The sequence below is a fragment of the Globicephala melas genome, chromosome 9, assembly GCF_963455315.2.
Source record: "Globicephala melas chromosome 9, mGloMel1.2, whole genome shotgun sequence".
NCBI classification, from domain to species: Eukaryota; Metazoa; Chordata; class Mammalia; order Artiodactyla; family Delphinidae; genus Globicephala; species Globicephala melas.
In genome coordinates, this window is record NC_083322.1 from 85,863,533 (window position 1) to 85,882,426 (window position 18,894).

Consider the following 18,894-nt stretch of genomic DNA (forward strand, 5'->3'; position numbering starts at 1 on the left):
GCATGTAAAGACAAAAAAATTCCTTATAAGTTGACTTGGATCCACTGACTGATAAACCATTTCTTGGAACAGCTGGCATTTAAACATTATGTTCCAAAGTTTAGTAGATTACCACACAAACTTATACATCCTGACCATACTTCTTACCCATTTGGGAAGTCTGTGTACCAAAGTCTAAGGTGTAATTTTTGGAGGTATGCACATCTAAGTACTGAGGGAGGCAGATGAACACAAGCAGCATATCCAGCTAGATGCAAATTTGGTCATCAACTAGGTGAAAGATTATAGACAGAATGGTCTCCACAAACATTAGAAGTAAGCCACTCCTATAGATTTTCTAGCTTTTATCACTGTATCAGTCAGGATGAGATGGGTTGCCAGCCTAACACGCAGCCCCTAATCTCAGCGGCTTAACCCAACAAAAGTTTATTTTTTGCTTATGCTATAATGTCCAGTATAGGTTGTAAGAAAGTCTGTTGATTGTAGACACTCAAGGACCCAGACTGATGTAAGCTTCATCTCAAAAGAGGCTTTCATGAAGCAGAGAAGATAGCAAAATGCACATGAACTCTGAAAGTCATATGTTTAATTTCCACTCACATTTCATTAGGCAATGCCAAACTTTATTTTTTATATAAATTTATTCATTTATTTATCTATTTATTTATTTATTTTTGGCTGCACTGGGCCTTTGTTGCTGTGTGCGGGCTTTTTCTCTGGTTGTGGCGAGCGGCGGCTACTCTTCGTTGCGATGCACGGGCTTCTCATCGCGGTGGCTTCCCTTGTTGAGGAGTACGGGCTCTAGGCGCACAGGCTTCAGTAGCTGCGGCACACAGGCTCAGTAGTTGTGGCTCGTGGGCTTAGTTGCTCCATGGCATGTGGGATCTTCCCAGACCAGGGCTCAAACCCATGTCCCCTGCATTGGCAGGTGGATTGTTAACTACTGCGCCACCAAGGAAGTCCTGGCAATGCCAAACTTTAAAGGGTGTGGGGAAAGTATAATCCTATCATATTCCAGGAAGGAAGTAAGCTGGAAATATTGATGAATGGCACTAATGAGTATCTCAACCATATATTAATTTACATCACCAGCAGTGCCAGTAGTCTTCTTATACCATCTCAGCTCTGCACAGAAATGCTTTGACTGAGTCACAATTGAATGTTATGTTCTAGGATTCAATTAAGAAGTGTCTACTTGAAGAATGCTTCATCTTTTGAAAAACTATAGAGTTAAAACACTGATTTTCATGTTACCTACTCTACCTGACACAAAGATACATATACGTACTATAAAGGTATTCTAGAATACTGAGTGTAGAAATATATGATATATATATCTGATATATATTGTCAGAATATATGTATTTTCTTTCTTTTTACCCAACAATGAGAACCAAATGACCCTATCCCCTGACCTCCCACACTATGTCCTAGCTGCCAGGAAGCTAAGAGTTAAATTTGTTGCCCTATTACTGAAACTAATTTGCTTCAAGTTCTTGATCCATTTATCTTATTCTTCTGTCAATTGATTTTAAATCTTTTTCCCTATTGTTTTAATTATTTACCTTAATGGTCATTTAAAGGGATCTTTTATATTGTAAGATATCTCAAATTGTCTATTTAAGGAGGCATTACATTATCACAAATCTCTATATAGTGAAAGTCTGATACGATAATGCCTTATAACTCCCTTAGCTTTTAAACATCTTTTGTTCAGGGCTGTAATCCAGTGCCCAGAATAGAACTTGGCATAGGTAGGTGGCTCAATAAGTATTTGTTGAATGAATGAATGGATGAGCGAGCGAGTGAACTTTTTCACAAGTATGAGCGTCATTTCCTCAAGAGTCCTTACAGCTAGAGTTTATGAATTCTCTTAGGTTATTGAGATAAATGAGATGAAGATACTGAGATAAATATATGCTCCTCAGAAATGGCAACTATGGCACATAATAAGAATGGTCACTTTACCTGGATGCAAGAGACCTTGGAATAACAATGGTGATTCTCGTCCATTCTTCAAAGTCCCCTGTGTGATACAGGGTGGGCTCACTCAGTTCTCTGGAGTTTCCTTCACATCCTTTGCCTGCAGAAGCTGGGTAACAGCCTTCTTTCACCAGAAACCAGGACATCCCAGCATCGTGAGAGTACTGAAGAAGAACTGGGGCAGCGCTGCTGAATTGATTGGCACACCCAATGTTTAGCTGTTAAAAGGAAAGATAAAATTATACAAGCTTTTGGTTTCAAGTCATCATTTAACAAATTAGGTGCTACAGCCATCAGGGCTCTTTCTACTGAGTTTGCACTAAATTTACAATGATAAGACGTGGGCAACTCAATTCCAACCAAGACCCTTTCAAAGGTTCTGGAAATCTCTGTATAGGCAAGCAATAGGGGATTTTCAATAGAAAGCGGGACCAGTTGCCCATTTTGTGGATTTCTTGAGATTATAGAAGCGAAGAGAGAAGCACAGATGGGACTGGAGTCTTGGACAAAAGATAGGAAGCCAAGAAACTGCTTTTTTTTGCTTTCCCAGACAGAGGGTATAAACAGAGGGAAGCAGACGATAAAGGGCTGTCCTCTTCAGAACATGAAGGTTACTGAAGCTGTCCTCTGCTTTCAGTGGAACAAGCAATTTTACCCTGGTTTCTTACAAAAGCTCAGTAAGAAATCATTCTCAGCTTAGATGAAAGAGCTAAGTTCTTGTCACAGCATCAAATAAGCAATGTAATCCAGAAATAAAACTATTACTCTTCTGTGTACTTGTGTAGATGATTGTCATCACAGGATTAACAATATTCTAAAAAAAATTATAAAAACATGCAACCTAAATCCCAATGCCCTAGCACAACCATTTTTATTCTTGTTTTCTCTTCTAAACTTTATAAAGAAGCATATCAATACCCAGAAGTAGTATTACTGAATCAAAATGCAGAAACACTTTGAATTTCCTATTTATATGTGTTCATTTTGAATCACCTGGGTTCAAATGAATCAGTTTTACACAGCACTCAATATTATTATAATTTTAGACAGTTTCTTTCTAAATTAATAAATGATTGTATTACTGTTTTAGTTTATATATATATATATATATATTTTTTTTTTTTTTCTTTTTTTGCGGTACACGGGCCTCTCACTGCTGTGGCCTCTCCTGTTGCAGAGCACAGGCTCTGGACGCGCAGGCTCAGCGGCCATGGCTCACGGGCCTAGCCACTCCGCGGCATGTGGGATCTTCCCGGACCGGGGCACGAACCCGTGTCCCCTGCATCGGCAGGCGGACTCTCAACCACTGCGCCACCAGGGAAGCCCCTAGTTTATATTTTTTGATAATTGTAAATGTCAGACTCTTTTCCTGGTATTTAATTACATGCTATCTTATATAAATGATCTATTCATATCTTATTTCATTTGTTGGTTGGTGCCACCATAGAATTTTATTGTAAAGACTTTATAACTAAGAATAGTCAAATTTTAAAGAAAAAAATTGAAGAACTCAAAAGAACATAATCATGACCAAAAAATAAAGGACGCAGGAAAGGTAGGCCCATAGGCAAATAACATTGGGTCAGAGTTCAAGGGCCAACCAGCTCATCTTTGTGACTATAAGGTAGCTTGAGCCAGTCTTTCAAAAAAGGAAGACTCCATATTTTCCTTAATTCCATGCTCAGAGCTAGAAAGTGTCTCTCAGAAGGATTTAAAAATGTGGCCAATGGCAATTTTATTGTGATTCATTTCTCCAAGTTTACATAGTTAAATGTCAAGAAAATAAAGACTTGACCCTCTCAGATGCCTGATTACCTTTTGTAACACAAACCCTTTTATTATATTACCAGTTAGTAAGCACAGCCTTCGGTTGGCACGTGGTGACAGCATCCACACTGGGCACACATAGTTATTTAGCTTTTTGTCTTAGACTTATTATCACTGCCACTGTTTCTAAAGTAAGCAAGTCGATGGAACTTTCAGTTCTGTGACATCTTTGTGATTTTTTTTTTTAATTGACCTGCCTCTTAACTGTTGATGTCTTCTAGAATGCAGTTCTTGGTTTTCTTATCTTTTTACTTCATACTTGCATCCTAATCTCATTCACAATCATAATTTCAGATTCCTTCTCAATCCCTATGACTCCCAGATATGGTCGCTCTCAGGTTCTCTGCACAATGTACATAACTACTTCCTGTACATCTGCCCTTCAGCAATCCACAGGCATCCCTAAATCCTATATTTGCAATTTCAGTGACTGGAGGTAGAAATGTGGGAGTCATTCTAGAATCCATTTTATCACCCAATAGGTCACCCAAACCTGTAGACTACTCACCTTTAACATCTTTCAGACCCATCCATTTATCTCATAATCCCAGGCTTCACCTTAATCTGGCCTCCTCATTTCTTACTTTGATGACTGCTCTAGCATCCTCACTTTACTCAACATATGCCCGACAATCTGAGTACTTCTCTCTGCCTCCTCTGCTATCCCACAGGTCCAAGTTCCCATCATCTATTATTGGGATCACCACAATAGTTGCCCAGCCAGTCTTTCTATCTCTGCCTTTGACTCTGCCAGTGTACTCGCAACACAGTCACTGGAGTGATTCTTTTTTATTTTTTTTGCGGTACACAGGCCTCTCACTGTTGTGGCCTCTCCTGTTGCGGAGCACAAGTTCCGGACGCGCAGTCTCAGCGGCCATGGCTCACGGGCCCAGCCGCTCCGCGGCACGTGGGATCTTCCCGGACCGGGGCTCGAACCCGTGTCCCCTGCATCGGCAGGCGGACTCTCAACCACTGCGCCACCAGGGAAGCCCTGGAGTGATTCTTTAAAAGCCTAAGTCAGAGTATGTCACTCTTCTGCTAGCCATTTTATTTAGAGCAGAAGTCAAAGTCTGATCTTATTTTTTTCTACCTGTCTCCCCTTCCTCACTTTGCTCTAGTCACAGTGGCATCCTTCTGGTTTCTTGAACTTTTCCAAGCACACTCCTACTTCAAGGCTTTTGTCGTTTTTGTTCTCTGTGCCTGGAGTGCTCGCTGCATGACTCCCTCCTTCACTTTTCACAGGTCTCAGATTAAAACTTATTTTATTAGTGAGGCTAACTTGACAACCTTTTACAAAATAGTAATTATCCTACACCACCCTAGTCAAACTCTCTATTCCTAGTTATTCTCATAGCCTAGAACTGAGCCCGGAACATAGTAGATGCTTTACAAATATTTGCTGAATAAATGAATGAAGGTACTTGTTGATTCCAGTTTCCCCTCCTGTTAAGTCAACAGAATGATCTTTCTAAAACACAGGTCTGATTTTTACATTCAATGTATTAAACATCTTCCATGACTCATCGCTCTTGGGTTAATATCCAAGTGACTTAGAGTATCATATAAAGCCCTTTAGGACAAACCTTATCTCTTATTTCTGTGGCAAATACTCCAAACTCCTTAAATTTCTGACATTTCCATTCTCACTTGCACTTTCATGTATTTTCACATATTTGCACATTCTGTTCCCTCTAACTAGAATCCCCCCACCCTCTCCACTTTTCAACTGGCTAAGTCTCTGTATTTCCAGAAACTTCCAATTTCAACTCATCCATCCATCCATCCATTTATTCAACCAGCAGATAATTTTGGAGCACCTGCCACATGCCAGGAACTATGTCAGGTACTCCTATAGTATCAGAGGCTCTCTCTACCACAGCACTCCAGCGACTGTAATGCAACTGTTCACTTTTCTGGCTCACTTGCTAGTTTCTGAGCTCCTTAAGGGCTTGGGCTGTATTTCTCATCTCTATATTCCTAGAGCTTAGTGTTGACACATGGCAGGCAGTCACAAAAACTTTACCAGCACCGTGCCTTTTGTAAAAATAACACCAAGTTCTTATTACAGATCCCAAATATACATTAATTATCAATCCCCAAATCACTCATATTACATATCTATTATCAACTGATAGCCACAAATCAACAGTTTTCTGCTGGTGTGATTCGAGAATTGAGACTTTTCTTAGGCATTATGTATTGTTGCTGGTTGTTTAAGTACTTGAAACATTTAGTAATGTTTTCTCTATTTAGATTTCTAAACTTCAGAATACCACCTTGCAGAGTTCAACACCTACACGCTATCATGATTTTGTGACTAATTAATTAGAAAACGTGCAAGATGAGAAAGAGCATATTATTCTGGCAATGTATTTGCTATTGGTGTTATTTTGTTCCCATTTTAGGCAGTACCAACAAATTAATATAGAGTCATATACTGTTATGAGTGTTCTTTCCATGGCAATTTAGCATCAAAATCTAAACAGAGAAGGACAACACTTCACTAATCATCTTATTTATGACTGACTTGTTTACAGACCTCTGGAAATTATATTTGAAGAGCTTCCTGTAAACATCTGATCTCTTTAATAATTCCATTTGTAACTTATTTAGCATCTGCATCCTGCCATTATGCAAGGACCATGTACTTGTGCTGGCTCATTGAAACTGCATTACTTTCAACCCCAGAATTCACCAATGGGATTTTATTATAAACACAATGAAATTTTGATTAGGGTTCTGAAAAGAGAGCTTGTCAAAGTAAATACTTGTTATACATATTGACATGTTATCACAGCACAGAAAACAAGCAGCTTTTAAGAGAACAATGAAAATTAAAGTAAAAATTTACTCAATCAAAGGAAGAGAAATTGTTTGAAAACCCCATAGTAAAAACATAAAATTACTCATGAGTCCAAAAAGCACTAGTAAGCTGAAAAGGAGAACTTTTCCATTACCATTCAGAAGCGTGGGATTTATTAAGTCACAATCACATTGAAATCCTCAAAGTCATCTTTCTTTTTAATTCTGGTAGAGTTCCATGAGCCCTTAAAGAAATACAATGACATAGCCACAACTCCTGGGGCTCATTAAAAACTGACAAGCTGTTTCCCTTATGGGTAGAGCTAAAAAGCTTTGCCATTCTAAGATTGTTGGCAACTTTGTTCAGATGAGTCCCTACTTTACTAGAATATGAATATTTTGTGTTCTTTGTGAATTTCATTTATAAATCTGGAAGATGGCTGCTCCTTAACCTGCAAGAAGTTTGTGCATAAATACCTTAAACTGCAGCACATATCCAGGCTTCAGCGTCAAATCTCGAGTTACTGCAAATCGATCCCCATCTGATTTTCCAAACACCATGGCTGATGGCGTGGCAGAGCAGAAAGTTTCATTTTTAACCATTCCTTCATTAGCCAACATCAACCACACACTCATTTGATTCATAGGGTAATCAAAAGCCGGCTTCTCATAAAAGTTCTAATAGGAACAACACAAACAACACAGAAAGGCAATTTGGTAGCTTTGAAAACAAGAAAGGAATTTTCAGTTCATGACATGCAGGGCCATGTACTACTTGTATTTCTAGGAAAATACAGCAGACTCTCTAAATTAACTTTTTTTTTGTTTTTTAAACTGCCATGAACTTTTTCTCCTGATTATTTAACAACTGAATATATTTTGCCACTGCGTATCTAATCATTTCATAAACACACTAATAATCATATTTAATGACGTGGCCAAACTTTCTAGTCTTGTTTTTTGTTTTGTTTTGTTTTTTTAACATCAAAATAATCTATGAACTAGTAGCATAGAGAGGTAAAAAAGTTAAGTGCAAACACAGAAAACTAAACTACATGTTCAAGTGTCAAGCACTAAATCTTTGGGGGAGTGAGTAGTTATTTGATCCCATCCTCTTTTACCATTCTATGTCTTCTTGGAGTTCAGACATAATAAGAAGTACCTGGGGTAAAGTTGGGTTGACAACTGGGATGATTTGTTTTTGCTTCTCGGACAGAATGATGATGTCATCGACTGCCCACTGGTCATAGCCCTCCCCTGAGAACACAGGCTGCCACCAGTGGAAACTGGTGCAAGGGGTCTTGGCAGCAGCTGGCAGCTCCAGATAGACAAATCTGCATAAAAGCAAATCATTTAGCGTTGGGAAAGGAAAAGCTGTGTTTTTCTTAGCAGCTGTTAAATAACACGAGTAGCAACAAGAGAAAGTTATGTTTTGTTTGATCTCTTGGTATTTTTGTAAAGTTTCTAAGTTTAGACAGATAAGACAAGAGGTTTAAAGTTGTAAGCAAGCTTAGTCCTGATCCTGGTTTTTCCGTTTGGAATTGTATCTTTCGGAGGCAAATATTTCAACTGCGTTTGATCCATTGAACAGTGTCTTTTGACTACTATGACAATGGCCATAATATTTTAAAGAAACCCTTAAGAAAAAGCTGTTCCTCTGTATGTTATTGCATTAAAATAGCATTACAATTTTTTCAAGGCAGTTCTTACTTATTGGGGGAAAACATAAATAAGCATTAAAAATGAAACATATATCACCCATAAGCTACTGCATGGGGTTGGCCTCTGTTAACAATTTGATGTATATCATTAAAGCATGTAATCTTTTACATAGGTGAGATATATGTATGATTCGGTATCTTACAGTTTAAAACTTAACATTATATCATAAGCACATTCTCATGTCAATAAAGTAAGTTCTTAAGATCATTTTACCGTTTATATAATTTTTCATCACACAGATGTGCTAGTATTTATTTCACTTTTCCTTATTATAAATAATTCTGTGATGAAAAATCTTTATGTATAAAGCTTTATGTATACCTCAGTTTATTTATTTAGGGAAGATTCTTAGAAATGGAATTACCAGGTCAAATAAACTGGTCACGTTTAAGGCTCTGGATTTTTCCAAATTCCTTTCTGGGAGGGTCATGATGGTTTGCAGGATGACATGAGAGGACCTGTCTTGCTGCTCCATGTGGAGAGAGCACTTGGTGTTGTCATTAAAAAATGACCATTTGACTGTTGAAAAATGGTATCTTTTTTATTGCCACAGAGGTTGGATATTAATCATATTTTATTAAACATATGTCTTCCCTGTTGTGTAACATCTACTCATTCCTTTTACCCATTTTTCTATTGGGATCTTAGTGTTTTTCTTGATAATTTGTACAAGCTCTTTACAGGAACACTGATCCTCTATTTCTCGTATTTGTTGCATATATTTTCTCAGTTTGCTTTCCTTCTTTTCATTTTTTTTCTGTTTTCTTTGAAATATATGTGTTACATGTGTACTTAGTTTTACATCTGTATGTAGTATATTTCTGTGTAAGCAGTCCTTTTCTTTGTTAATTCTTGCGTTGAACTTATGTTTAGAAAGTTCAGGTCTTTTTCCAAGATCAGATAGCAACCTAAGTGTTTAAATCTTTAACCAGTCTTTAACAGTTTTTGCTGATGTAAGGTGATAATCTAAATAGGTACTTTTCCCCAAGAGCCTACCCATTTTTTTCTAACACCATTTGATTGAATAACCATTTCTTTATCATTGATAGTTGATGTGTCTTTTTTTCATATATGTTTGTACAGATATCTGAGTCAATTTCTGGGTCATCTATTTGGCTTGATTGTTCTATCCATGCACTGGTATCATTCCACTTTAATACTGTAGCTTATACAATATGTTTTAATATTGTGCAGGGCATCCCTCTATATTTTGTCAAAAGTTTAAACTATTTTTGCCAGTTTATATTTCCAGATATAAAGCTCCCCCCCAAAAAGTGCCACTAAGATTTTGATTGGAATAGCATTAAATGTAAATTAAGAGATTTCTTCATATCACAATGTTCAGTTTTCCTATCCAGGGATGCTGTATTATTTTCCATTTATTTGTTTTCTTTTATATCTCTGAAGGAAGTTTTGAAGTTTTATCATTTCCTTTACAGAGATTCTCAGTATTGTTTCTTAAACTTATATTTATTTATGTATTTGCCATCATGGGGTCTTCTTCTGATATCTTCCAATTCAGAATTTCTTAACCAGTTTAGTGTCATAGAACTCTTTGAGAACGTGATGAAATAGCCCCTAAAGAAAAACTCCCTTAAATAAAAATGGAATATCTCTGGAATTTGAAAAAGCTAGTGAATTTTTGTTTGTCTATATAGTACTCTAGTTGCTTTACTGAATTCTCAGTAATTTCCAGATGGACAATGCTATTACTTGGAAAAAATAATTTGAATAGTTTCAAACTGTTGTTTAAACCAGTTTGGCCCCATTATCAATTCCCGTTTGGCCCCATTATCAATTCCCCTTCTACTGTATGGGGGGAATCTCACCAGGCTCCATCTCCCACCCACCATCCCTGACTCTCTCCTTGGATGTTATGACTCTTGTTAGACCCAGTTGCCTCTTCTCTGGTTTCCACCTCTCCCCCGTGTGCCTTAGAAGAAATGCTTTGGGTTGGTCTGTCTGCATATCTAATTGTGTTATATTATGGAGAGTTATGTCACCTTGAAATAACTCAATGTTTTAAAACAACGAACTTATGAACCTTCAATCTACAAAATAGCTCTATTGTAAGTATTATATCTAAAATATATTTAATTTGTAAGAATTGGATATACATATTTTTCAATAATTTTTTTCCAATAAAATAAGGTTCAGTTGTAAAATGCAAAACAGGGATATTAGTATGGTAAGGCCTAATAATAATCAAGGAGATAATAATTATTATCGCACTGGAAGGAGATTGGAGCTGGTTACCTGGGTTTGCTGAAGTCTGAGAAGTACATCTCCGCCAGCAGGTGCCACTGGATGCCCCCATTGTTGCTGTACTGGAGAAGGATGCCCTCCTCTCTGCTGTCGGGCTTGTTGCACGCAGCACTCTCTCCACCGATCTGTATGTAGAACTGGACAAAGTCCACCCAGGAAGTATCCAGATCCCAGCTCACCAACCGTCTTTTTCCAGCCTTTCGGAAGAACAGGAAAATCACAGATTCAATTATCTGGGAGCAATTAGTTGTTTCCGTTTCAAATTCATATGAGCATCCTAGCACTACGTGGAGATGATCTTATTCTCATTTATTGTTGAGAGGAGCAGGTTATGCCATTTAACTGCTCCTGGATCCATTCTATTAGTCTCTACATCACTGACTCCCAGATTCGGTTATGAGATACTTGAGAACTGCTAATTCCACCAAAGGGTACTGAAAAGTCTTTAATAATAAAGCAAAATTCATTTTAATGAAAACACTCCCAGCATTCGCTTTGGAAATCTCCTCCAGGCAGAGTCATGGAGAAGAAAGACCACATACATACTTTGAAATCAGCTGGAGCTGGGTTTGAATCTCAGCCCATGATTCATGCTGTTCACTAGCTGTGTGACCTTTCTGAGCTTTTATTTTCCTCAAAGTTATAACATGAGTAATAATACCTTCCTTACGGTGTTGTGACAATTAGATGAAATAATATGTTACATAACTTGCCTAGCACACGGCATCTCTTCCTGAGGGGACAATCTCTTAATAGATATGCCCCAGCTCTCCTCCTCCCTGGGAATTGAGGTAAAACAGGCAAGACACAAACTTCTTGACAAAAAGAGAGTACTGAAGTCTCTCGGGCTCCCAGTCAGTTTATCTCTTAGACATAGAGAGGGTGGGAGGGATCATTAAATAAGTTTTTGCAACCATTAAATGGTCTCTTTGTGTCTTAAAAATGTTAAAAACTTCCTCAAATCCAGCAACTTGCTTCTTTTGCTTAGTGCATCCCCTGCCTGTCACAGTTCTGTTGTGAGGTATGAGATACAAATTGACAAGGTTTGTTATCATTTCTGTTGTCTCTAAACGGTTTCATGCTAACAGGATTGAAAAAAAGTTTGCTGATAAGATTCTTTCACCCAAACTGATTCTGCCAAAGCTAATCCATGGACTGCACTGAGTGGTCTTAGAGAGTTTCCGAGGAGTTCAATTAATATTTGGGAAGAAAACCTGAGACAGAATACACAGTATAGAGAAAAGCACCCCTCACACTTATAATTTAAACCCTACTCTAATCCACTAAGTTAATTAAGAAAGGGTTTCGGTTATTAGAAGTCACAGGGGAAATACTTGGGGATAATTACAGGAGTACACTGTTACTGATAAATCTAAAGCCAATTAAGAGATTCCAAAATAGACAAGGGTGCCAGCAAAAAGAGAACTGAGGTCAATCCTGAGACAGAAACTCATTTTTTGGAACTCTCAATTTTATGTATGTATTAGAAGAAATCTTAAAATATGCATTTTCAACGTGTTAGATGTGCTTTTCATTTTTCTTGCTGTTAATTTGAAATAGTGTTAAGTGGAAACAACCCAGAGATTATTATAATCTGACCTAGAATTTTCGTGCCTCAGGATCAGTACAGGAAGAATGAATTTGAGAAGAACCTAGCTGGTTAATTCCCACCCAGCAAACTTCTATGAAAACCCTGGCATGTGGAAAAGAGCCAGAATGATAAAGATCTAAGGTGAGGAGAATGATAAAAATCCAACTATCACAATTAAATGGTTGGAATGATTGGTCACTTGTGAAATTCACAAAACAGTGTTGTTCTTCCAGAAGATTATGGTGTTGCTCTATAGAGATTTTGAGAGTGTTTTGTGGGATTTTTTTTTTTTTTTTTTTTTTTTTTGCAGTATGCCGGCCTCTCACTGTTGTGGCCTCTCCCGTTGCGGAGCACAGGCTCAGCGGCCATGGCTCACGGGCCTAGCCGCTCCGTGGCATGTGGGATCTTCCCGGACCGGGGCACGAACCCGCGTGCCCTGCAGCGGCAGGTGGACTCTCAACCACTGCGCCACCAGGGAAGCCCTGTGGGATTTTTTAAAAATGAAAAATATCATACAAATGCTTGGTTTGGCACTGAAGATGTTTTTTCCTAGAGAGTAGTACAAGTCATTTTCTTTTGTTTGGTGACCTGAAATGCTGAACATTGTTTTAAAGGGGGAAAAGAGAGAAAAAGGAAATGGCTCAGGGCAAACTATTTTGTCAGAATTTAGAATCAGATGTTAACACACGGTTTGCAGTTTTTCTACTATACTATGATCAATGTATTTATGTATATGTGTAGATATATATAAACATGTAATATGCGTATACATGTGTTGGAGTAATAGATTAAGGACCTTCTCATTCCTAGAGTGTGGAAAATACCCTCCAATTTCCCCCAGCATTCTAGGTTAAAATGTCTTCAGTGTTTAGATAAAATAATACAGAATTTAAAGGTAACGCCTACAGAGTCTAGAGCCTTTATAACAAAACCTCTAAAATGCTTTATAAAAACTTTACCTTTTGACTTCCATTAAAATCTTCTTTAATCAAAATGCCAGTAGAATAAAAGTCTACTATATTTATTTGAAAATAACCATTTCTTTATAACTTTCTGTTGTTTTCCAATTTTCTTTCATCCATTCATTGATTTCTTTCTTCAGCAAATAATTACCGGTTGCCAGTTATACCAAGCTCAATATCACGTGTTATAAAAACAAACTTGAAAGGAGAGTCCACAGATACGTACGTGCAGGGAGAGTAATAACTTAGGGCTGCAGACCAAGTTCTATCCCTTGTTAAATCCCATTTGGTCATATGATTAATGATCAATGCTCCAATCTATTCAGTCTCAAGGGTATTTATTGATATGTAAATGCCTAACGCAAAGCATGCATTTCTGAGTTGAACATCTTATCTAGAAGTTTGGCTCAGTCAGTAAGACTGTGCATTTTGCTGGGTACTGTGAGAATAAAAATAAAAATATGATCTATACATGTAGGGAACACAATGAGAGGGGTAGTCAAAGAAAGGAAAGATCAGTGTACTCTGCCCTAGTCCCAGAAAGCCCCATGGAAGTGAAACTGAGCAGGACCCTGTGGGGCTTCTGGGCACAAAAGCCTTTCTGTGTGCCCCACTCCTTGTTTGTAGCGAATAGACTCCAGCCTCTATGACCTTCCCTGAGTCCCAAAGGACAGATTCAAACAGTTGTCAATCAGGGAAGGGAGGGTATGCAGAGACAAGGGAGGAACGGCCAAGAAACAATAATGCAGCCTTGGCGCAGGGTTGTGGTTCTGCCTCAAGGGATACACATTAACAATATCTTTTGAGCTCTTTATAGAACTAAAACCCAACAAGTGGCAGATGTCAGCATTCTTCATACCAGAGAAGACCACCTGAGGCCAGATTAAAGGAGCCAGAGAAGCCTATCAAGAGATCACCTGAAATGAGATTAAAAGAGTGCAAGGGGCTTCCCTGGTGGCGCAGTGGTTGAGAATCTGCCTGCTAATGCAGGGGACACGGGTTCGAGCCCTGGTCTGGGAGGATCCCACATGCCGTGGAGCAACTAGGCCTGTGAGGCACAACTACTGAGCCTGCGCGTCTGGAGCCTGTGCTCCGCAACAAGAGAGGCCGCGATAGTGAGAGGCCCGCGCACCGCGATGAAGAGTGGCCCCCGCTCGCCGCAACTAGAGAAAGCCCTTGCACAGAAACAAAGCCCCAACACAACAAAAATAAATAAATTAATTAATAAACTCCTACCACCAACATCTTCTAAAAAAAAACAACAATAAAGAGTGCAGGCCCTGCACACACGCTAATCTTATCAGCAACCCCACCCTTGAACTATTGCTATAAAACTCCTCACCAAATCCTCCTGGGGTGGGACACAGTTTTTCAGGGCAGGAGCCCACTGTGTCCCCCTTTGCCTGGCAAAGCAATAAAGCTATTCTTTTCTACTTCACCCAAAATTCTGTCTCTGAGATTCGATTTGGCACCAGTATACAGAGGCCAAGCTTTCGATGTCAGAAGCAGCAGGATTTGGGCAAAACACTGCAAGGTTTATATGGATGTGAGAGGCCGTGGAAGGCCTAACGGAAAGCAGTGGAGGCTAAGCAAAGAGGGAAATTGGCAAAATCTGGGATGATGAGGAGAGCTTCCTGTTTGGAGCAGAGGACTCATGTTTGGAAAAAGAAAATAAGTTCTGTAGTTAGGGCAGCAGTATTGGAGACTATCCTGAACACTGGTGATGGAAGAGTGACAGGACAGAAGCATGTTTTTAGAGAAATTAATCTAGGGTGGTTTGCAAAGGTCTCAGGAACACTTCCTTTGGGTTATTACCCCTTCTTTACTTCAATTATGCTGGCTGGTGGTAGGTGCCAAATTGTGTATCCCACCTCTCTGCCAAAGGAGCGAGTACATAACTCTGGCCATGCCAATCATATTACGCCATTCCCCGGACACGTGACTGGCCAATCAGAAAGCTTTCCCACATTTTCCTATGGAGTTGCTTATAGAGCTCTGTGGCCATGGTTTCACTCTCACGACGACAGCTGACCTGAAAATAGAGTCTCCTCTTAAGGAGAGAGTTCTGTGGGCATTTGTGTTTCCAGCTCCATGTATCTCTGAGTCAAGTTTCATCTAAGCCCTCCCTGTTTTGATTAGAAGAACCAATTTTCCTTCTTTTTTGCTTAAGCTAGTTTCTCTCACTTAGAATTCAAAACAGATCTGACTGATAACAAGAGAAAAAAGTAAAAATATGATCCTTAGATATTTTGACAAAAATTTAGGGAGAAAGCTGGTTTCGGAGAGGAAGAGAATGATTTTATTTTTGAAATGCTGATTTTGTTAGTGGCAGGGCGTACATATGGAAATATTCAATGATACCAGTTTGAAATTTATTTTCATAAAATGTAATTATGATAGCTAACACTTATAGGTTATTTCTATATGCCCAACACTATCCTTTATTCTTTACCTGCATTAACTCACTCTCAACATCCTACTTTACAGTCGAAAAAACTGTGACACAGAAAGATGTTATAACTCTGCAAGGTGAACCAATTAATTAGTTTTGGAGCCCAGGTATATAGCCAGGTAGCTTGACTCCAGACATAATCTTGAATTAAGTGTTAGAAATATTGATATGTAACCTTTATATGTTTAAAATATCTGTGTGTATGCACACATGTTTACTGGGGTGTTTGGGTAAATATTGGTTAAGGATTCATAATCTTGTTTTAAAATTGATGGTTATGGGAGACACAATCTTTTCATTTCTGCATGATTATACAGTGTACCCAGATCTATGCAATGAATATTGGTCACTTATTGACTATTATCTCTAAGAATAATGACATGGGGATCTTAGATGTCAATGGATAAGAAATATCATTAAATGGAATCCGTCCCTGATTTTCTGTCATTTTCCAGCTTGTTTACTTTGTTATTTACATTTTCTTGTTTACATTTTCTATCTTGTTTACATTTTCTATCTGATTCTTTGTTCTGCACCTGCCTCAAAACGAAAGCTGTACCTATTTTTGCATTTGCATACATTAACTTGTTTTGGATTTCTGCCCAAACAGGTTCTGCAACACATCAGCCCTATGGTATATCACCCACCTTTGTGTACTTGCTATGTGACGTGGAATGGGACATTTTCAGTTGTCCTAGAATTGGTGGCTATAGTCCCTGCTGGAAAGAAGTGGTGCTGGTCACCCCACATTCTAAAGAGAGCTGCCAATAATTAGGGTTGAACACATTGCTCAGGTTGGAGAGCTGGACCTGCTCCCCTCTGCAGTCCTTTCGAAAACTATATGAAGAGATGAACTGGAGGAGGCACGAAGAAAAGAATGTCCTGTCTGGACTGTAGCAAGGGAGGAGAGGAAGGTGGTTCTCTCAGCCACATCCCTCACCAAGCAACACGGGTTATGAGTGTTCCAAGAGAATCAGGCACCTCTATCCCTAGTCGGTATGTACTGATCTGTCTGCTTCCACTGGGAAAGCTGAACCCTGCAAGAAAACCTTCTACTCAGAGCCCCTGTTATGGGGTGCCCCCAAATTCATATGTTGAAAGGTTAACCCTTATAGGGATCGTATTAGGAGGTGAGGCCTCTGGCAGGTAGTTAAATGATGAAGGTGGAGTCCTCATGATGGGATTAGTGCCCTTATAAGAAGAGACAGGAGAAGGCCTGCTTTCTCCCTCTCTGCTCTCTCTCTCCACCATGTGAGGATACAATGCAAAGATGGCCGTCCTGCAAATGTGGAAGCAGGCCCTCACTAGACATTGGATCTGCTAGTGCCTTGATCTTGGACTTTCCAGCTTGCAGAACTGTGAGAGAAAAACGTTTGCTGTTGAAGCCACCCACTCTATGGTATTTTGTTATAGTAGCCCAAGTTGACTAGGACAGTCCCACATCAGCTGATGCCACCAGCAGCCACCAAACTGAGCTGAAATAGGACCTGAGATGTCTGCTCTTGATGTAGAGCTGGCCAGTACCCTAGGAATGGCTTTGCACACCCCTACCTTCACCTTTATTCCTCCTTCCTCCAATCATATTCTTGGGATTAATGGATTGACAAATTGAATAAACATTTCTAGAAATGTTTTCTACATGTTAGGTACCGTTCTACATGATTTACAAGTACTAACTCATTTAACCTGCATAATAACCCTAATGAGGTAGATACTCTTTTACAAACGAGGAAGCCAAGTCACAGAGAGGTTAAGGTATTTGTTCCAAGTCACACAGCTAGGAAGTGGCAGAATCAGACTGAAACAGGCAGTCTGGCTCCAGAGTTGCTGTTGTTAACTTCTAAGCTCCACTACCTCCACCACCACTCACGTCCTCACCCCCAGGCCCGCGTGCTCACACACCCTCCAAAGCCTGGTATGAGAACGGGCCAAGACCCTGCCCCACTCAAAGCCCCCCAAGATACAAGCCTGGCTGGCACTGGAGGAAAGGAAAGCAATGAGCTTTAAATCAGGTCCAAGAAAGGCAGGAATTTTAAACCGGCCTATCTGGATTTGTAGTAAGCAAAGACAAGCATAAAACTATGAGTTTCCCAAATGGAGCTAAGGCATAGAAATTTGACAAAGTTCAGTCAAAAGCAGGGAATGTAGGGAAAAATAAAACTGCGTCATATTTGTACCTTCTGAGTTCAGACAGCTACAACATCAGTCACATATTGAAATAGCCACTGTCCTGATCACTTACTCCTGGCTCTTAGTCCTACCTTGCTGAAATACAGAGATGATCCAGAAGAGATGACTCCACACCCTTCTTCTGGTTTTACAATTTCTCCCCCAATAACTTCTTGCCAGTCAGACTCCCAAGCATTTGGGTTCTCAAAGTCCGACATGATCGTGGAAGGAAGGGTAGCTTCTGGGTGGCACTCAGTGCCTTGGTATCCCTGGTCACACCTACAAGAGAGGAGGGCCGAGTGAACAAGTGATGGACTCCTCTGTGAATGCCACAGCCATCTGACCTGCAACATTTCCTATATCTCACTTTTGTTCGGGTATGGGCATCTGTACTAGACTTTTCTCTACAGTGTAATCTTTGAAGATGGTGGTAGCAACCTTCAGTTTTGCACAAGGGGGAAAAAAGGGATAGAATCCATTCTTAAAACAAATAGTGCTGTAACAGTAGAGATGAGGCATCAAGTAGTAATGAAGGATACAGGCGTGTGTGCACATGTGTGATGGGGGGAGGGGAAGGATCGTGAGATCTTCCCGTAGGCTTAAAAGGTCACATATAAATGTTTGTCTGCTCACCCAACATTTAATTGTGGCCGTGTTTTACAGTTCCTCTTTCTGATTAGATTATGTCTCTTTTAGAGTCTTTAAGTATTCAAGTGTGTTCCTATCTCATCCTCATTAGCGATAATCACCATCTCCCACCGTACACAACCTTAGGCTTCTGGTGAAGTGCTGTAGGAAAGCGTGTAGCAGCTGTTTGACTAGAGCTTTAAGACTATCAAGGGAAGGAGGGGGGAAGCAATAGCAAGGCTCTGTTAACTAACAAAGAGGACTTTGGGGCTAATGGATAAACTCTGAAATTTAAACCCAGGAGGTTACATTTTGAGGTTTACAATCTATGGCTTTATACTTATTGAAATACAACAATATCTTTTACATCTAGAATAAAGACAGAAAGGAGGATCGTTTTCCTTTGGCGATCTCATTATTTATCAGGTGATTCCTATAACTGATGACAGCTGCTGTGGTATGGCTATAAACACACAACCAGAAAAGCAGAGTCA

General features: G+C 39.4%; 1 protein-coding gene across 4 annotated transcripts in view; it reads right to left on the bottom strand.

Moving 5' to 3' along the window:
- RELN (reelin) overlaps nucleotides 1-18,894 on the bottom strand; it is a 522,413-nt gene that overhangs the window by 108,107 nt on the left and 395,412 nt on the right. For all 4 annotated transcript variants that reach the window (XM_030834331.2, XM_060304789.1, XM_060304788.1 and 1 more), the window contains exons 24-28: nucleotides 17,866-18,052; nucleotides 10,591-10,796; nucleotides 7,775-7,946; nucleotides 7,090-7,290; nucleotides 1,969-2,201 (exon numbers count right to left, since the gene is read on the bottom strand). In XM_030834331.2, the coding sequence (XP_030690191.2) occupies nucleotides 1,969-2,201; nucleotides 7,090-7,290; nucleotides 7,775-7,946; nucleotides 10,591-10,796; nucleotides 17,866-18,052 (999 nt within the window). The remainder of the gene's footprint in view (nucleotides 1-1,968; nucleotides 2,202-7,089; nucleotides 7,291-7,774; nucleotides 7,947-10,590; nucleotides 10,797-17,865; nucleotides 18,053-18,894) is intronic.